The following is an 18,336-nucleotide window of genomic DNA, read 5'->3' on the forward strand; positions in this document are numbered from 1 at the left end:
TCATCTACTAATGCTCTACTTTTAACAATGGCCACAGGGATTTAGGATCTGAAGGATAGGATAACTATAATCATAGAAATACATTATTGCTTCTGACCAGGGTCAAACTAGATTTGGCACGGTCCTTATCTCATTCAATTTGATTTCCACAGAAGAACTGAATGAATGCATTAACCCAACAGCAGTTCAGATGGTCGATGTAAGTGAAGGCAATTATTAAAGGAAACAGGGGAAGGTTGGCCCATTATGATTGGGAGAATAGATTGAAATGTACAGAGTGGAGAGAGCTGTTGTTGCGCAGTGGTAGTGTCCCTATCACAGAGCCAGGAGACCTGGTTTTCACACCTGCTCCAGAGATGTGTGGTAACAGATTTATAGAAGCTAGACTTTATAGAGTGGAAGCAGGCCATTCTGCCCATCAAGTCTACACTGACCCTCTGAATAGCATCCCACCCAGACACTCCCTGTAACCCTGCATTTCCCATGGCTAATCCACCTAGCCGACACATCCCTGGACACTATGGGCAATTTAGCATGGCCAATCCACCCTAACCTGCACATCTTTGGACCATGGGAGGAAACCGGAGCACCCAGAGGAAACCCATGTAGATACAGGGAAAATGTGCAAACTCCACACAGTCAGGTCACCTGAGGCTGGAATCGAACCCGGGTCCCTGGCACTGTGAGGCAACAGGGCTAACCACCCTGTTTAGGCAAATATTTAAAAGGTACAGGTGCTGATGATCAGTGGTAAGTATTTTGTTTTAAAGTAAACAAAGTTTTCAATAAAACACACTCTATAGAGAAACAATGACACTGGAAAAGTGATAGTCAGGGACTGACTAAGAAAGCTAACATTAGGATCAAATTCAAAGAAGAGGTTAATAATATCAGGAAGAATAGTAGCAAGCCTGAGAATTATAAATATTTAAGACATCAGGACATGGGAATCAGAAATCCTACTGATTTCCCACCATTCCCGCAGTGAGTAATCCCACTGTTTTCCACTGTCACCCCACTATCACCCCACAGTAAGTAACCCCACTGTTCTAGTGAATGACTCCCCATCCCCCAGTGTTCTCCCATAGTGAGTTACCCCACAGTAAATGATCCCACTGTGACCCTAACCATTCTAACTCCAATGAAGTTCCACAGCAGCTATTGCTTCGGGGAGCCCCCAATTTACAATTCTAAAAATAAGGCTGCAGACAAAGTGGATGATCTTCCAAAAATCCTGTAGATTCTAGAACAGTTCCAGCACCTGAAAGAGAGAAAATATAATACCACTATTCCATAAAGGAAGGAGAGTGGAAATACAGGGAAATACAGCAAAGTTAGCAGACTTGAATCCATTTTAAGGAGGTGTGGACACTAGAATAAACAGATGGGACCTTAGCTTCCCTGAAGTTTTGGAGCACAGAGGCGGTCCCGTGTAACCTGTGGCCCGAGCACTGGCTGTCTAGATGAGTACCATGACCTTGGATCAATCTCCTTCCCCATACCCTTCACATTGGTTCTATTAAAATAACTATCCAATGTTCTCCAATGATCCAATGCATCAATTGAACCTGCCTCCCCACTCCAAGCAGTGCATTCCATACCACGGGAGCTCACTTCATCTTTACTTCTTTTGCAAATCACTTTTGAATCAGTGGCTTTTCGTTCTTGATCCTTTTACAAATGGGAATAGTTTCTCCCAATCTATCCCATCCATGATTATGAAAGCACTGGTCAAATCTGCTCTTAGCAGCCTTCTCTCCAAGAAGAATGGTCCCAGCCTCTCCAATCTATCCTCAGAACTGAAGTTTCTCATCCCTGCAACCATTCTTGTACATTTTGCGTGGCATGGTATCTCAATGGTTAGCACTGCTGCCTCGTAGCGCCAGGGACCTGGGTTCAAATCTAACCTTACGCAACTGTCTGTGTGGAGTTTGCACATTTTCCTCATGTCTGTGTGGATTTTCTCCAGGTGCTCCAGTTCCCTCTCACAGTCCAAAGATGTGCAGGTTAGGGTGGATTGGCTGTGCTAAATTACCCACTGTTTCCAGGGATGTGCAGGTTAGGTGGGTCAGCCATGGGAAATGTAGGGTTACAGGGATGGGGTGGTTCTGCGTGAGATGCTCCTCATAGGGTCAGTGTGGACTTGGTGGGCTGAATGGTCAGCTTTCACACTGTAGGGGTTCTATAATTATCTCTTCTGCATCATCTCCAATATGTTCCCATCCTGTCCTTAGTGTGGTGCTTGGATCTGTACACAATGCTGCAGCTGATGTCTAACAGGTGTCTTGTACCAGTTCAACATCACCTCCCTACTCTTGCTTAATGTTTCATCTGAGAGGCATCCCCTTCAACTACAAAAGTGGGCGGCACGGTGGCACAGTGATTAGCACTGCTGCCTCACAGTGCCAGAGACCCGGGTTCAATTCCCGCCTCAGGTGACTGACTGTGTGGAGTTTGCACGTTCTCCCCGTGTCTGCGTGGGTTTCCTCCGGGTGCTCCGGTTTCCTCCCACAGTCCAAAGATGTGCAGGTCAGGTGAATTGGTCATGCTAAATTGCCCATAGTGTTAGGTAAGGGGTAGATGTAGGGGTATGGGTGGGTTACGCTTCGGCGGGGCGGTGTGGACTTGTTGGACCGAAGGGCCTGTTTCCACACTGTAAGTAATCTAATCTAATCTAAAAAGGTTGTTCTTTTGAGATTAGATCAGTTTCTTGCTAGCCTAGGCTCATGTGGTAATCAACATTTATCAGTCAACCAACACCAATTACACAGATGATGTTGCCTTTTGTTTTTATTGTTTCCTGCGGGAGCACAAATTATTGGTCTTGTTTCCTGATGTTGACTGTAAGGTTTGGCTCATCCTGAAAGGTGATATAAAAATGCAAGTCTGTCTTCATTGTGGCATTCTTTTTTCTCCTTAGTTTAAACAACACAGGCGATTACATCTCTGCATCAGGGATTTCATTTTAAACTGGAATGTATGAAGGTGCAAATCCTTTCCCTCATCCAATACAGAGACTACCCTGAACCATCTCGGCATGTGAACTGCGTTTGCAGTGTAGACAGAGATACAGTGTAGACAGGTTCTATCCATTTGTTAAGCATGTCTCCTGAATATTTAACCCTCTGGAAGCCAACTTTGTCTGGGATTTGGGATACAGAGTGCCAGCCACACAATAGACAATAGACAATAGATGCAGGAGTAGGCCATTCTGTCCTTCGAGCCTGCACCACCATTCATTATGATCATGGCTGATCATCCTCAATCAGTATCCTGTTCCTGCCTTATTTCCATAACCCTTGATTCCACTATCCTTGAGAGCTCTATCCAACTCTTTCTTAAACGAATCCAGAGACTGGGCCTCCACTGCCTTCTGGGGCAGAGCGTTCCACACAGCTACCACTCTCTGGGTGAAGAAGTTTCTCCTCATCTCTGTCCTAAATGGCCTACCCCTTATTTTTAAGCTGTGTCCTCTGGTTTGGGACTCACCCATCAGCAGAAACATGTTTCCTGCCTCCAGAGTGTCCAATCCTTTAATAATCTTATACATCTCAATCAGATCCCCTCTCAGTCTCCTAAACTCAAGGGTATACAAGCCCAGTCGCTCCAATCTTTCAACATAAGATAGTCCCGCCATTCCAGAAATTGACCTCGTGAACCTAAGCTGCACTCCCTCAATAACCAGAATCAATAGCACTGTCACTTTTGTGGCCTGGGGTGGGAGCAGTGAGGGGGGGTGGGGGGGCACAGTTTTCCATGTTTATGTTGACTGCTTTAGATTGCAGTCTCTCTTCAGTTTCCTAAAGGGGCGGCTTCAAAACCTCCAGCAGCTCTTCAGCCTTGAGCCTCTGAGTTATGGAAATGCCACACGGAGAGGTGGGGGGATGGGTGTATCAGAGGGACATTAACAGGTTCACATTAGCATTGGGCCACAGTGGGAAGTCATGGTGACTACCTGCCCCTCCAGCATCGTTACGTCCACACTGGGGTGTCCATTGAGAGTTAGAATTCCTACAGTGTGGAAACACGCCATTTGGCCCAACAAGTCCACACTGACCCTCCTAAGAGTAACCCACCCAATGCATTTCCCTACCTTATAACACTCCATTTACTCCTAACTAATGCACCTGACCTACACACCCCTGAACACTATGGGCAATTTAGCATGGCCAATTCACCTAACCTGCACACCTTTGGATTGTGGGAGGAAACCCACGCAGACATGGGGAGAAGGTGCAAGCTCCACACAGACAGTCACCTGAGGCTGGAATTGAACCCGAGTTCCTGGCACTGGGAGGCAGCAGTGCTAACCATTGAGCAACCATGCCACCCAAGAATGCAGTGTCCACCATCATGATACAGATCTGTAGAAACCAACATGATCCACAGGGGGGCCTTTGCCCCAGAAAATGGATATCTGTTGACTAATACTTGAAGCAAATACTTCTAACATGAATAGAAGCTGATCATTCCGTCACTGCTTCAATAAGACTGAGAGACTTAACGACGACGTAACAGACCATCAGAGATTAATTAAATTAGAACATATTTTGAAGTTGTTATACTCTCAGATTTAAAAGCAGAGTCAGCTGTGGTTACACACATGGAAAGTACTGGAGAAGCTCAGCAGGTCTCGCTGGGGTGAAACACGGTGTTGACATTTTTAGTCCAGTGATCATTTGTCACTGGACTCAAAACGTTATCTCGTTTTTTTTCCCCCGTTCTGCAGATGATGCCAGATCTCCTGAGTTTCTTCAGCAATTTTGGTTTATGTTTCAGATTTCCAATAACCTTGGCTCTTTGCTTTCATTTCAGCCATAGGTACACTGTGCATGTTACACTCCCTGTGGACACAAAACTACCCCACAGAAAAATCAAATGTGCAGCGTTTTGGTTTGACTTATTGTCACATGCGCCTCTGGATTTAAAAATCTCAAAAGGTATAGGATTTTCTGCAATAATTATTCAGGTTTCAAAAGGAAGCATTGTCGGTAAGTTTGTGGATGACACCAAAATTGGTGGCCAGGTGCGGAAGGTTATCTAAGGGATCTTAATCAATTGGGCCAATGGACCATGGTGTGGCAGATGGAATTTAATTTAGATAAAGTTGTGATGTTGCATTTAGTTAAGACAAACCAGGGTAGAACTTACACAGTTAAAAGTAGGGCCTTGGGGAGTGTTGTCAAACAGGGAGACCTAGGGTTACATAGTTCATTGAAAGAGACATCACAAGTAGACAGAGTGGTAGAGAAGGTGTTTAGCATGCTTGCTCAGACCATTGAGTATTGGAATTGGGATATTATGTTGTGGTTTTACAGGATGTCTATGAGGCCATTTTTGGAGGATGGTGTACAGTTTTGGTCACCTTGCTCTAGGAAAGATGTTATTAGCTTGGAGAGGACTCAGAAAAGATTTACAAGATGTAACCGGGGCTGGAGGGTTTAAGTTATAAAGAAAGGCTGGCAGTTTTTCCATTGGTGTAGGGTAACCTTATAGAGGTTTATAAAATCACAAGGGGCAACGATAAGGTGAATAACAAAGGTGTTTTTTCCCAGGGTAGGGAATCCAAAATTAGAGGCTATAGGTTTAAGGTGGGAGGAGGAAGATTTAAAAGGGACCTGAGGTGCAACTTTTTCACATAGAGTGTGGTTTGTATGTGGAATGAACTGCCAGAGGAAATGGTAGATGTGGGTACTGTTACAACATTTAAAGAACATTTGGACATGTACATGCAAAGGAAAGGTTTCGAGGGATATGGGCCAAATGTCAAGAAATGGGATTAGTTTAGTGCAGGAAACTTGGTCAACACGGACGAGTAGGACCGAAGGGCCTGTCTCTGTGATGTGTGCCTCTAAAATGACTTTCGTTCAATAGATTTCCATTCTTCTCTCAAGTTTTCGTTAACTGTTTGATTTTGTTCCTGCCACAGTTTCTGATAGTCAGCCCATTGTTTTTAAAAGTGAAGAAGGGATAATGTTAGGGCTCTTGTGGCACAATGGTAGTGTCCCTAACTCTGAGGCAGAAGGTCTGGGTTCAAGTACCAGCTGCTACAGGGGTGTGTAATCAATGAGAAAATATCTATAGGCCATAAAACTCCTTCTACCAGAGCAGGCAGCTGACAGCTCGAATAGGATTGGTAGCTTTCCCAAACCTAAACCAGAAAGTTGGGACTTCAAGTCCCACATGTGCTGAGTGAGCCCAGAGGCTTGGACAGACAAATCCGCAGTAGCTTCCTTGTTGGAGGGACCCACCTATTAAACTCAAGTCTAGTGTGCTCTTTCAGGGATTTGTAAACGAGTGATAATGCTGTGATGGTATTTTCGCTGGACTGTTAATCCAGAGACCTAGACAATATGCTGGGGGCCTGGGTCCAAGTCCATTCTAATGATAACCATGAAACCATTGTCAGTGGTCAGGAAAGCCCACTTGGTTCACTCATGTCCTTTAGGGAAGGAAACTCCCATCCTTACCTGCTCTGGTCTCCATGTGACTCCAGACCCACAGCAACGTGGTTGATATCGAACTGCCCTCTGGTGTATTGGAGATAGACAATAAATGCTGGCCTAGCCAGCAACTCCCTCATCCCATGATTTAAAAAAAAATCCCACAGGTGAATTTGTGGAAGAGTGAGGAAGAAAGTCAGAACAGCAGCTAAACCAAGAGCAACGCTGGCAGAATTCAAAAAGACTGACAAATGTAAAGTCAGCAGAAAGCTGGTTAGTTGGCAGTGGGCGAGCTGGCTGTCTCTACTTGAAAACTGCATTAAAGATAGGTAGCTTCTTTTAAAAATATCTTAAATAATTTTCTACTTGGCTTAAATTTAGGGTAAGAATACTTTATCTAAAGGTGTGGCAGCACTGCTCTGTACCATGTGCCACATGGTCTGCACTAAGTAGGGACATCTTAGACACACCTGGATGACTGAATATGGCACCAGTGTGTGCTCCAGGTTTCACAGTCTGAGCGTCAGAGTTTGAGTCATCCCTGGGGCTGACTGTCAATGAAGAAAATGTGTTCTTAGATGTGGCCACTATGCAGCTTAAGGAAGAGAGGTCAGAGGAGGAAGGGATGACCATCCGATCAGAAGAAGAAAGGCAGTCAGTCCAAAGGTGTGCAGGTTAGGGTGGATTGGCCATGGGAAATGGTCTGTCATGTTCAGGATGTGTAGGCCAGGTGGGTTAGCTGTGGAGAAAGCAGGGTTACAGGGATGGGGTGGGACGATGCTCCTGGGAGGGTCGGTGTGGACTCGACGGGCGGAATGGGCTGCTTCTGCACTGTAGGGAATCCTACAATTCTATGAAAGCCCCACAATGCATCTCACAGCTGAACAATTTTTCTGTGTTGGGGAACGATGAGAGCGACAGGTTCCTCTGGGAGCACAGGCAGAATCCGGCTGCCCAAGGGGGAGGCAAAGAGTGAGAGAGAATGATGGGATTCAGAGACTCAACAATGACGGGTGCAGCCAGACAGAATGGCTTGGGAAAGAGTAGGGCCCACTGGGGATCAAAGTGGCAATCCGTGACATGTTTAAGCTTTAAATGAGTACTTCACACCTATGTTCTTTACAGAGAAAGCTGAGGAGCGGATTCTGGGTAATCCAAGATGGAGGATGGGAAAAATTGCTGGCTGTAACAGTTGCTCCTTTTTTGAGATATTTTAGGTGCTGGAGGTGATTTCCTCGAATTCCAGGAGCAGCAATTATTGTTTTATATGCTGTTGCATTGTTTTGGAAGCTTGGAGAAAAAAAAGTCAAAACAACAGCAGAGAGGAACAGACAAAGGAAGCACATGGTGAAGTCAGTGCAGGAGAGAGAGAGAGAAAGAAACCCACATTGCTAACTGACAGAGTCATGTATTGCTGGACATCGGAGTGCATCTGAGAAAATTAAAAAAACAGTGAAATTCACAACTGATCTTGGAGGAACCTGTTTGGGAGTGGTCACAGCAGAGAAACAGATAAGTGGATTTTAATCGCAGCCTTAAAATAAGTCTGCAGGAGTGAGTAGAGTGGGTTCTTTCTTGATTATATATTTTATTGAGCTATGTCTCTTGATTAAACTTAAAATATAAGCCAGAAGTATTAATTTAACCTGGAGCAGTTTTTTGTAGAGGGATAAGACAGTGCTATTTTCTGGATCTATAGATTGAAAGAAGTAAAAATGGCCTTTAGTAGAGTGATATGCTCTTCTTGTCGGATGTGGGAGTTTAGGGAGAGTTTATGGGTTACTGAGGATTATATCTGCAATAAATGCTGTTGGTTGCGAATCCTATCAGATCGAATGGATCAGTTGGAGAGACAGGTACAGGCAATGAGGAATTTACAAGAGCAAGGGGATGTGATGGATGGCAGTTATAGGAAGGGGGAAAGTCTCAGATACAGTCGCATAGATGGGTTAACTCTAGGAAAGGTAAGAGAGGTAGGTTGATAGTGCAGGAGTCTTCTGTGGTTATCTCCATTTCAAACAAGTATGCTGTTTTGGAAAATGTAGGCAGTGATGGATTCTCAGGGGAACGTAGCACGAACAGCCAAGTTTCTGGTATTGAGACTCGCTTTAATGTAATGAGTGGTATGTCAGGTTCCAAGCAATCAAATCGTGTTCGGGGACTCTCTAGTCTGAGGTACAGACAGACATTTCTGTGGCCTGCAGCAAAAAATCAGAATGGTGTGTTGCTTCCCTGGTGCCAGGATCAAGGATGTCTGAGAGGGTGCAGAATATTCTCTCAGGGCAGAGGGACCAGCAGGAGGTCATTATACACATTGGAACCAACGACATAGGAAGGGAAAAGATTGAGATTCTGAAGGGAGTTCACAAAGAGTTAGGCAGGAATTTAAAAATGAGGTCCTAGAGAGTAGTAATATCTGGATTACTCCCGGAGCTAGTGAGGGCAAGAATTGGAGGATAGAGTAGATGAATGCATGGCTGAGGAGCTGGTGTATGGGAGAAGAATTCACATTTTTGGATCATTGGAACCTGTTTTGGGGTAGAAGTGACCTGTACAAGAAGGACGGATTGCTCCTAAATTGGAAGGGGACTAACATACTGGCAGGGGAATTTGCTAGAGCAGGTGACTGAGGTGTCAGTGGGGGAGTACTCTGGGGCCAGTGACCATAATTCTATTAGTTATAAAATAGTGATTGAAAAGGATAGACCAGATCGGAAAGTTGAAGTTCTAAATTCAAGAAAGGCCAATTTTGACGGTATAAAGCAAGAACTTTCAAAAACTGATTGGGGGCAGATGTTCGCAGGTAAAGGGACGGCTGGAAAATGGGAGGCCTTCAGAAATGAGATAACAAGAATCCAGAGAAAGTATATTCCTGTCAGGGTGAAAGGGAAGGCTGGTAGGTATAGGGAATGCTGGATGACTAAAGACATTGAAGGTTTGGTTAAGAAAAAGAAGGAAGTATATATCAGGTATAGACAGGATAGATCGAGTGAATCCTTAGAAGTGTATAAGGTATGAGTATCCTTAAAAGGGAAATCAGGAGGGCAAAAAGGGGACATGAGATAGCTTTGGCAAATAGAGTTCAGGAAAATCCAAAGGGTCTTTACAAATTTTACAAATACATTAAGGGCAAAAAGGTAACGAGGGAGAGAATAGGGCCCCACAAAGATCAGCAAGGCTGCCTTTGTGTGGAGCCGCAGGAGATGGGGGAGATACTAAATGAGTATTTTGCATCAATATTTACTGTGGAAAAGGAGATGGAAGATATAGGATGAAGGGAAATAGATGGTGACATCTTGAAAAATGTCCATATTACAGAGGAGGAAGTGCTGGATGTCTTGAAATGCATAAAAGTGGATAAATCCCCAGGACCTGATCAGGTGAACCCAGAACTCTGTGGGAAGCTAGAGAAGTGATTGCTGAGCCTCTTACTGAGATATTTGTATCATCGATAGTCACAGGTGAAGTGCCGGAAGACTGGAGGTTGGCTAACATGGTGCCGCTGTTTAAGAAGGGTGGTAAGGACAAGCCAGGGAACGATAGACTAGTGAGCCTAACATCGGTGGTGGGCAAGTGGTTGGAGGACATCCTGAGGGACAAGATGTCCATGTATTTGGAAAGGCAAGGACTGATTAAGAATTGTCAACATGGCTTTGTGCGTGGGAAATCATGTCTCACAAACTTGACTGAGTTTTTTAAAGAAGTAACAAAGAGGATTGATGAGGGCAGAGCAGTAGATGTGATCTATATGGATTTCAGTAAGGTGTTCAACAAGGTTCCCCATGGGAGACTGTTAGCAAGGTTAGATCTCATGGAATACAGGGAGAACTAGCCATTTGGATACAGAACTGGCCCAAAGGTAGAAGACAAAGGGTGGTGGTGGAGGATTGTTTTTCAGACTGGAGGCCTGTGACCAGTGGAGTGCCACAAGGATTGGTGCTGGGTCCACTACTTTTCATCATTTATATAAATGATTTGGATGTGAGCACAAGAGGTACAGTTAGTAAGTTTGCAGATGACAATAAAATTGGAGGTGTAGTGGACAGCAAAGAAAGTTACCTCAGGTTACAACAGGACTTTGATAGATGGGCCAATGGGCAGAGGAGTGGCAGATGGAGTTTAATTCAGATGAATGTGAGGTGCTGCATTTTGGGAAAGCAAATCTTAGCAGGGCTTATACACTTAATGGTAAGGTCCTAGGGAGTGTTGCTGAACAAAGAGACCTTTGAGTGCAGGTTCATTGCTCCTTGAAAGTGGAATTGCAGGTAGATAGGATAATGAAGAAGGTTTTTGGTATGCTTTCCTTTATTGGTTAGAGTATTGAGTACAGGAGTTTGGAGGTCATGTTAAGGCTGTACAGGACATTGGTTAGGCCACTGTTGGAATATTGTGTGCAATTCGGGTCTCCTTCCTATCAGAAAGATGTTGTGAAACTTGACAAGGTTCAGAAAAGATCTACAAGGATGTTGCCAGGGTTGGAGGATCTGAGCTATAGGGAGAGGCTGAATAGGCTGGGGCTGTTTTCCCTGGAGCATCGGAGGCTGAGGGGGTGACCTTATAGAGATTTATAAAATCATGAGGGGCATGGATAGGATAAATAGACAAAGTCTTTTCTCTGGGGTGGGGGAATCCAGAACGAGAGGGCATAGGTTTAGGGTGAGAGGGGAAAGATATAAAAGAGACCTAAGGGGCAACTTTTTCACTCAGAGGGTGGTATGTGTATGAAATGAGCTGCCAGAGGAAGTGGTGGAGTCTGGTACAATTGCAACATTTAAGAGGCATTTGGATGGGTATATGAATAGGAAGGGTTTGGAGGAATATGGGTCAGGTGCTGGCATGTGGGACTAGATTGGGTTGGGATATCTGGTTGGCATGGACGGGTTGGACTGAAGGGTCTGTTTCCATGCTGTATATCTCTATGACTCTATGACTCAATGATGTAGATATAGAAATCAGGCAGAGGGCTGTGAGATCCATGATCAAGTTGTCATTAAGAAGGTGGAATTACTTCACAATATTACTGGGATTAGTATTGGCCCGGATAAGATGCATCCCTGGTGGCTGTAGCAGGCAAGGGTGGAGACTACAGATGCTCTGACTTTAATTTTCTAATTCTCTCTGGTCACAGGAGGAATGCCAGAGAATACGATGACAGTTAAGATGGTACCATTATTCAAGAGAGTTGGTAGGGATAAACCAGGGAGCTATAAGCCAGTGAGTCTAACATCTGAAGTAGGGCAACTATTGGAAAGACAGAATTAATCTCCATTTGAAGAAACAGAAGTTAATCAAGGATAATCAGCTTAGCCTTGTAAGGAGAGGCCCTGGCAAACAGACTTGGTTGATTTTTCGAGGAGGTGACTGGATGTGTCGATGAGGGTAGTGCGGTGGATGCAGTCTACCTGGACATCAATCAGCTTCTTGTCAAAGTCTCACGTGGCAGACAGACTAGAAACTAAAAACCCATGGGATCCATGGGAAACTTGGCAAATTGAATCCAACATTGGTTTAGTAACAGGAGACAAAGGTTGATGTTTTATGACTGGGAGCTGTGTTCTGAGGGGAACTACAGGGTTAAGTGCTCAGTCCCTTTATTTTTGATGTGTGCATGATGTGTGTATAATGCATATATGGTGTGTTTATGATGTGTGTATGGTGTGTGTATAATGTGTACATGATGTGTGTATGGTGTGCCTATGATGCGTGCATGATGTGTCCATGATGAGTCCATGATGTGTCTATGATCTGTGCAAGATGTGTGAATGGTATGATGGGTCTATAATGTGTGTATGATATGTGTATAGTGTGTCTATGATGTGTCTATGAAGTTTGCATGCTGTGTGCATGCTGTATGCATGATGTGTATATGTGTATGGTGTGTTTATGATGTGTTTATGATAAGTGTATGGTATGTCTATGGTGTGTCTATGATGTGTGCATGATGTGTGCATGTGTATGGTATGTCTATGGTGTATTTTTAATATGTGAATGATGTGTGTATGTGCATGGTGTATCTATGATATGTCTATGAAGTGTGCATGATGTGTGCATGGTGTGCCTATGATGTGTGTATGATATTTGTATGGTGTGTCTATGATGTGTCTATGCTGTGCCAATGATGTGTGCATGATGTGTGTATATGTATGGTGTGTCTATGAAGTGTGCGTGGTGTGTCTATGATGTGCGTATGATGTGTCTGATATGTGTATGGTGTGCAAATGGTGTGTCTATGATGTGTGTATGGTGTGTGTATAATATGTTTATGGTGTGTGAATAGCGTGTATGATGTGTGTATAATATATGTATGATGTGTGTATGATGTATGATGTGCGATGTGTCTATGATGTATGCATGATGTATGCATGACGTGTGCATGATGTGTGCATGATGTGTATGGTGTGTACATGATGTGTGTATGATGTGTGCATGATGTTTGCATGACGTGTGCATGATGTGTGCATGATGTGTATGGTGTGTACATGATGTGTGTATGATGTGTGCATGATGTATGCATGACGTGTGCATGATGTGTGCATGATGTGTATGGTGTGTACATGATGTGTATATGATGTGTATGGTGTGTACATGATGTGTGTATGATGTGTATGGTGTGTACATGATGTGTGTATGATGTGTGCATGATGTATGCATGACGTGTGCATGATGTGTGCATGATGTGTATGGTGTGTACATGATGTGTATATGATGTGTATGGTGTGTACATGATGTGTGTATGATGTGTATGGTGTGTACATGATGTGTGTATGATGTGTATGGTGTGTACATGATGTGTGTATGATGCATGCCTGATGTGTGCAAGACAAAAGTGAGAACTGCAGATGCTGGAAATCAGAGTCTAGATTAGAGTGTTGCTGGAAAAGCACAGCAGGTCAGGCAGCATCCGAGGAGCAGGAGAAATGACGTTCCGGGCAAAAGCCTTTAATCAGGAATGAATGTATGAAGTGTGCATGGTGTGTGTATGGTGTGTACATGGCGTGTCTATGATGTGTGTGTGATGTGTCTGTGATGTCTGCATGATGTCTGCATGATGTATGATGTTTGTATGATGTGCGCATATGTACATGATGTGTGTATGAATGGGTCGAGGTGTGAATGGAGGAGGTATGATCCGTAAGTTTACAATTAACTCAAAACCATAGTGAAAGTGAGGACTGCAGATGCTGGAGACCAGCGTTGAAAAGTGTGGTGCTGGAAAAGCGCAGCAGGCCAGGCAGTATCCGAGGAGCAGGAGAGACGTTCGGGCATAAGCTCTTCTTCAGGCTTATGCCCAAAACGTCTCTTCTGCTCCTTGGATGCTGCCTGGCCTGCTGCGCTTTTCCAGCACCACACTTTTCAACTCAAAACCATGGTGGTTTGGTAATAAATGAGGACAATATCGATAAGCTGATCAGATGGGCAGAATAGTGACAAATGTTATTTAATCCTGAAAATTGGGAGGTGATGCATTTTGGGAGGACTTACAAGGCAAGGGAATCCATGTTGAATGGTCACACCCCAGGAAGTACAGTGGATCAGAGGGACTTTGGTGTGCATGTTCCATTGATACTTGAAGGCAGCAGTATAGACAGACAAAGGGGTTAAGAAGGCACACAGCCTTTATTAGCCAAGGCATTGAATATACATGTATCTGATAAAGGTACAGACAGGAACTATCACAAACATTTAGGAAATATTTCGATAAAAACTGGAAATGCAATAGCAGACAGGCCATGTTTGGGCCACAGGCTGAAAGTGGGATCAGAGATGATAGGTGTATAACCTGAGAGGCAGTTTCTTTACACAGAGGGTGGTACACATGTGGAATGAGCTGCCAGCGGAAGTAGTTGAGGTGAGTACATTAACAACATTTAAAAAGACATTTGGATAAATACGTGGATAGGAAGGGTTTAGAAGGATATGGGGTTAGCGTGGATGGACATTTTGGTCAGCACGGACCAGTTTGAGCCAAAGGGCCTGTCTCCCTGCTGTAGGACTATGACAAACACAGGCATGATGAGCCAAAGGGTCTTTTCTCTGTGCTGTAAACCTCTTTGATTCGTATCTCTAAGCTGATATCCTGTCGAAAACCTTTCCCTGAATGAACATCATAAAAACAGGTCATCTGCTAATGATCTCTGAGTTGTTAACAGCAGTGTGCCGTGGGCATTTCCAACATTACAGCAGTGACCACGCTACACATCAAGGCAACAAGCTCCATTGAAAGTGTGTGAAGTGGGTTGTGAGCATGGAACGTGAGTGAATTCGGTTGAAAGGACCTTTGGTGGTTCTAGAGCATGGCCCTCAAATGTATTTCGATCTGAGTTCAGGCTCAAAATCAACAGTAGCTACGGGCCATTGTGCTACAACTGTGGATGAGTCAAAACATAAACCAAGAGGAGAACGAAGAGTGAAGTTGGGAGAAGAGGCTGCAGGGAGCCGCAAAATAACATAGCCAGGATAAATTGTGATATCTCTCTCTTACCTGCCCTGTTCATCTCTGGCAATCATCAGTCGCATGCTATTGGACGATGAAGCTCCTCGAAGGATTTCCACAGCACTAGAAACAAGAAGCAAGAGAGAGGAGGGGGGTGTCTAGACACACTTTTATAGCAGGGAACACATTTCTAAAATATTCCATTCACTGCGACTGCTTTACAATACCCTCAGAAGTCATAAAAGTCACAATATAATTCCAAGTTTCTTCCTCTATGTTCACTTCTTTCATCTGCTTTATTTTGTTTCTCTTTCTTTCCCTCCCTCTCCCTTTGGAAATATTTGAAAGCAAATGTTTCGGAACGTGCCTTAAATTGGGGTGGGGAAGGACATTCCCACTTCTCCTGGTTACAGGAGGATGCCAAAGGTGGCACAGTGGCTCAGTGGTTAGCACTGGGTGCCAGGGACCCAGTTGGTCCATTGCAGCTGGGGGTCTGTTTCCTGACCCGTCCGGTTTGTCAGATGTGAATGACTGAGACAGTCTCTTTCACATCATTGGCCATCGCCTGTACCTTTCGTTCGTCACTCCAACCAGACTCTCACCGTTCACCTCGAGAATCTGGTCTCCAGGTTGCAGCCGCCCTAGAAATGAAGAAAAATGTTTCACTGGTGCGTGGGAGTCAATGAATGAAACAGCCATAGCCCTCACATGTGCAACTGGGAAAGCTCATCACTGGAAGACATTTGCAAAACAATTGGACACAAGTTATTTAGAGGCGGAGTAAAACTTTAATACTACGTTTCTGATATCTGAACAACAAAGAGAGCCATTAGATGACAGAGTAGACCCGATGGGCCAAATGGCCTACATTTGCTCTCTGTCTTATAGTATTAAAGGAGGAGGGAACTAAACCTGTGCCTGAAACTGTTGATACATAGATTTTTGGTCCTGCTTAAAAGGATGACTCATCACCTTCTCCAGGAGATAACAAGGCCCATCCCAGATGATCTGGGACAAATAGTGGGCGTCTTGGCATTACCACAACCTCAGTACGAATCCTGAGAAGGACACTAGGTATTCTACTCAAAACAGTTGATGGCCTCAGGAACACTGGCTCCTGTTCTCACTGATGTGTGAACATAGGGGTATAAGAAATAGGAGAAACTGATGGACTATTCAGGTCCTTTATGCATGCTTCATCATTCAATACAATCAGGACTGATCCAACTTCCTGATGAAGAGCTCTGGCCTGAAACGTTGATTCTCCTGACCTGCTGTGCATTTCCAGCAACACACTCTCGACTCGGACCTAACTCAAGTGCACTTCTCCCCCCTACACTCCAGATCCTCAAATCCCTGAGAAATCGGTAATCTATTGTTTATTTCTTCATCACTACTCAACAGTTGAACAGTTACAGCCCTCTGGGATAGAGAACTTCAAAGGTTAACTATCCTCTGATTGAAGAAACCTCTCCTCAAGGTAATGCTAAATGATTGTCCTGAGGCTGTATTAATAATTCTCGAGACATGGGAACGAATGTCTTGCAAAGTCTAGCGTGTTTCAATGGGATTGTATCGCACTCTTTACATAGGAGAGAAAGGACACCATTTCCCCTGTTGCCTGCAGACCAGTCAGTGCCTCCGAAGTGAATGGTCTTTCAGCCTCAAGGACCCATTGGAGGATGAACTGGAGACGTTGGGACTGCTTTCCTGGGAGAGGGGTAAGCTAAGAGGAGAGCTGATGGAAGTTTTCCAAATCCGTCTGGACAGATAGGGAGAAGAGAAGAGGCGTCAGAGGAGTGCGGACCAGGCTTGTGGATTTAAAATGTTTTGCAAAAGAAGCAAATGCGCAATGAGGAAAAAGATTGCTCACACAGTGAAATGGTGTCTGGAATGCAGAGTCTGCAAATGTGGTGGAAGCAGGTTCAATTGAGGGGTTCTAAATGGCATTGAAATCGAAAGGGGGTTGGTAGGAGATTGGCACTAAGTGAAAATGCACAAGGCGTTAGTGCAAACACAATAGGCTGAATGGCCTCCTTCAGTGATTCTGTTCAAAGAGTGTGATGGAACATGACCACTGTAGGTTTAGGCAGTATCTCTTAGGATTGACAGGATCCAGTCAATACCATCAGACCAGGCCTTCTATTGGTCCCTGGGATCTAAGACGTGATATGAAAGGCATTTTGCTTCACCTTGGCTCCTCCTCCCAACTCAGTTTTACTGAACTGCCCATCTGCCCTGTGCTCCTTTTCCAACAGAGTATCGAACCCATCGCGTCCATTGGTGGTGTACCCTAATCCTTGTCATGACACCTGTTACTGAAGCCATTATGCCTGCATTAGTACACCCAGTCCCAAGGGCTGTTCTCTCATTAGAGAGAGATGACTAGTGGTGGTTTAACCTGGGGTCACCGTGCCACAGTTGGGGGAAGAGGTTGAGAAGGAAAGTCCCCTTCATGATAAGCTCAATCAGCTGTAGGAATTGAACCCACAGCATTGGTATCCCAAGCCAGCTCTCCAGCAAACCAAGCTAACTGACCCCCTCACATCTGCATTACCTGCTGATAGACCCAATAGCCCTGTACTCTCCCGGCCATCAGTCACATGTCATGAACTTTGGATTGTACAACGCACAGTTGTTTGTATCCTATCGTGCTCCAGATCTCAGGTACCCATCATTTTCCAATTACTCCCTGATTGTCCTCACCCCAGTCCCCCAACAGCTCAACCTTAAAGCTCCCATCCAGATGTTTAAGATTGGTTTGTAATCTCAAATCTGTTTCCCTATCTCTAACTCTATCATCATCCTTAATTCTATTAAGGTCCTCAGTCTTCCTCAATACATTCTCTGATGTGACCTTCTGGTGAATCCCAGCCTGACCCTTTGTCTCTAACTGTGTACCTCTATAGGCCCGAGGATTCCCTTCTTAACCCCCTGTCCTCCTCAATGACCGCTGCTTTAATCTAGCTTTCAGAAAATCCCTCCCTCTCCTTCTTTCATTCTGTGTTTATTACTTTTTGGTTATGCCTCGGGATCCCATCCTACGTTAAAGATGCAGCAGGAAAACGAGCAGCCATTAGATTGTAAGTGAGCATGACATAATAATCTGCACATTTTGATATTGTCAGTGTTACATTACATGCTTATAAGCATTGGCAGTAAAATGACCACTCACCATCCACTGAAGCTAGACCACCAGGTAGAATCCTCTTTACGTAAACCCCATACTCCTCTCCTGTCAGCTCCTTTAACCCTCCAATCACCTTAATACCTGTAAGCATAAGTTACTAACATGAAAACATCAATTGTGTATGATCTCTGCAGTAGGCCCATCATTCAATATGCTAAGGTTGTGTTTCTCTGTCCAGTATTTTCCAGTGACTCTGTAGCTCAGTTGGGAAAGGGAATTAGCTGAATGTACTTCAGATAAGTCTTAGATTTCACTGAAGTGATTTCATT

General features: G+C 44.4%; 1 protein-coding gene across 1 annotated transcript in view; it reads right to left on the bottom strand.

Moving 5' to 3' along the window:
* The window catches only part of LOC140464659 (syntaxin-binding protein 4), a 115,768-nt gene that overhangs the window by 66,919 nt on the left and 30,513 nt on the right, over positions 1-18,336 (bottom strand). Inside the window, exons 3-5 of the mRNA XM_072560021.1 lie at positions 18,053-18,148; positions 15,449-15,518; positions 14,926-15,000 (exon numbers count right to left, since the gene is read on the bottom strand). Of these exons, the coding sequence (XP_072416122.1) occupies positions 14,926-15,000; positions 15,449-15,518; positions 18,053-18,148 (241 nt within the window). The remainder of the gene's footprint in view (positions 1-14,925; positions 15,001-15,448; positions 15,519-18,052; positions 18,149-18,336) is intronic.

Source organism: Chiloscyllium punctatum, chromosome 40 (assembly GCF_047496795.1).
Source record: "Chiloscyllium punctatum isolate Juve2018m chromosome 40, sChiPun1.3, whole genome shotgun sequence".
NCBI classification, from domain to species: Eukaryota; Metazoa; Chordata; class Chondrichthyes; order Orectolobiformes; family Hemiscylliidae; genus Chiloscyllium; species Chiloscyllium punctatum.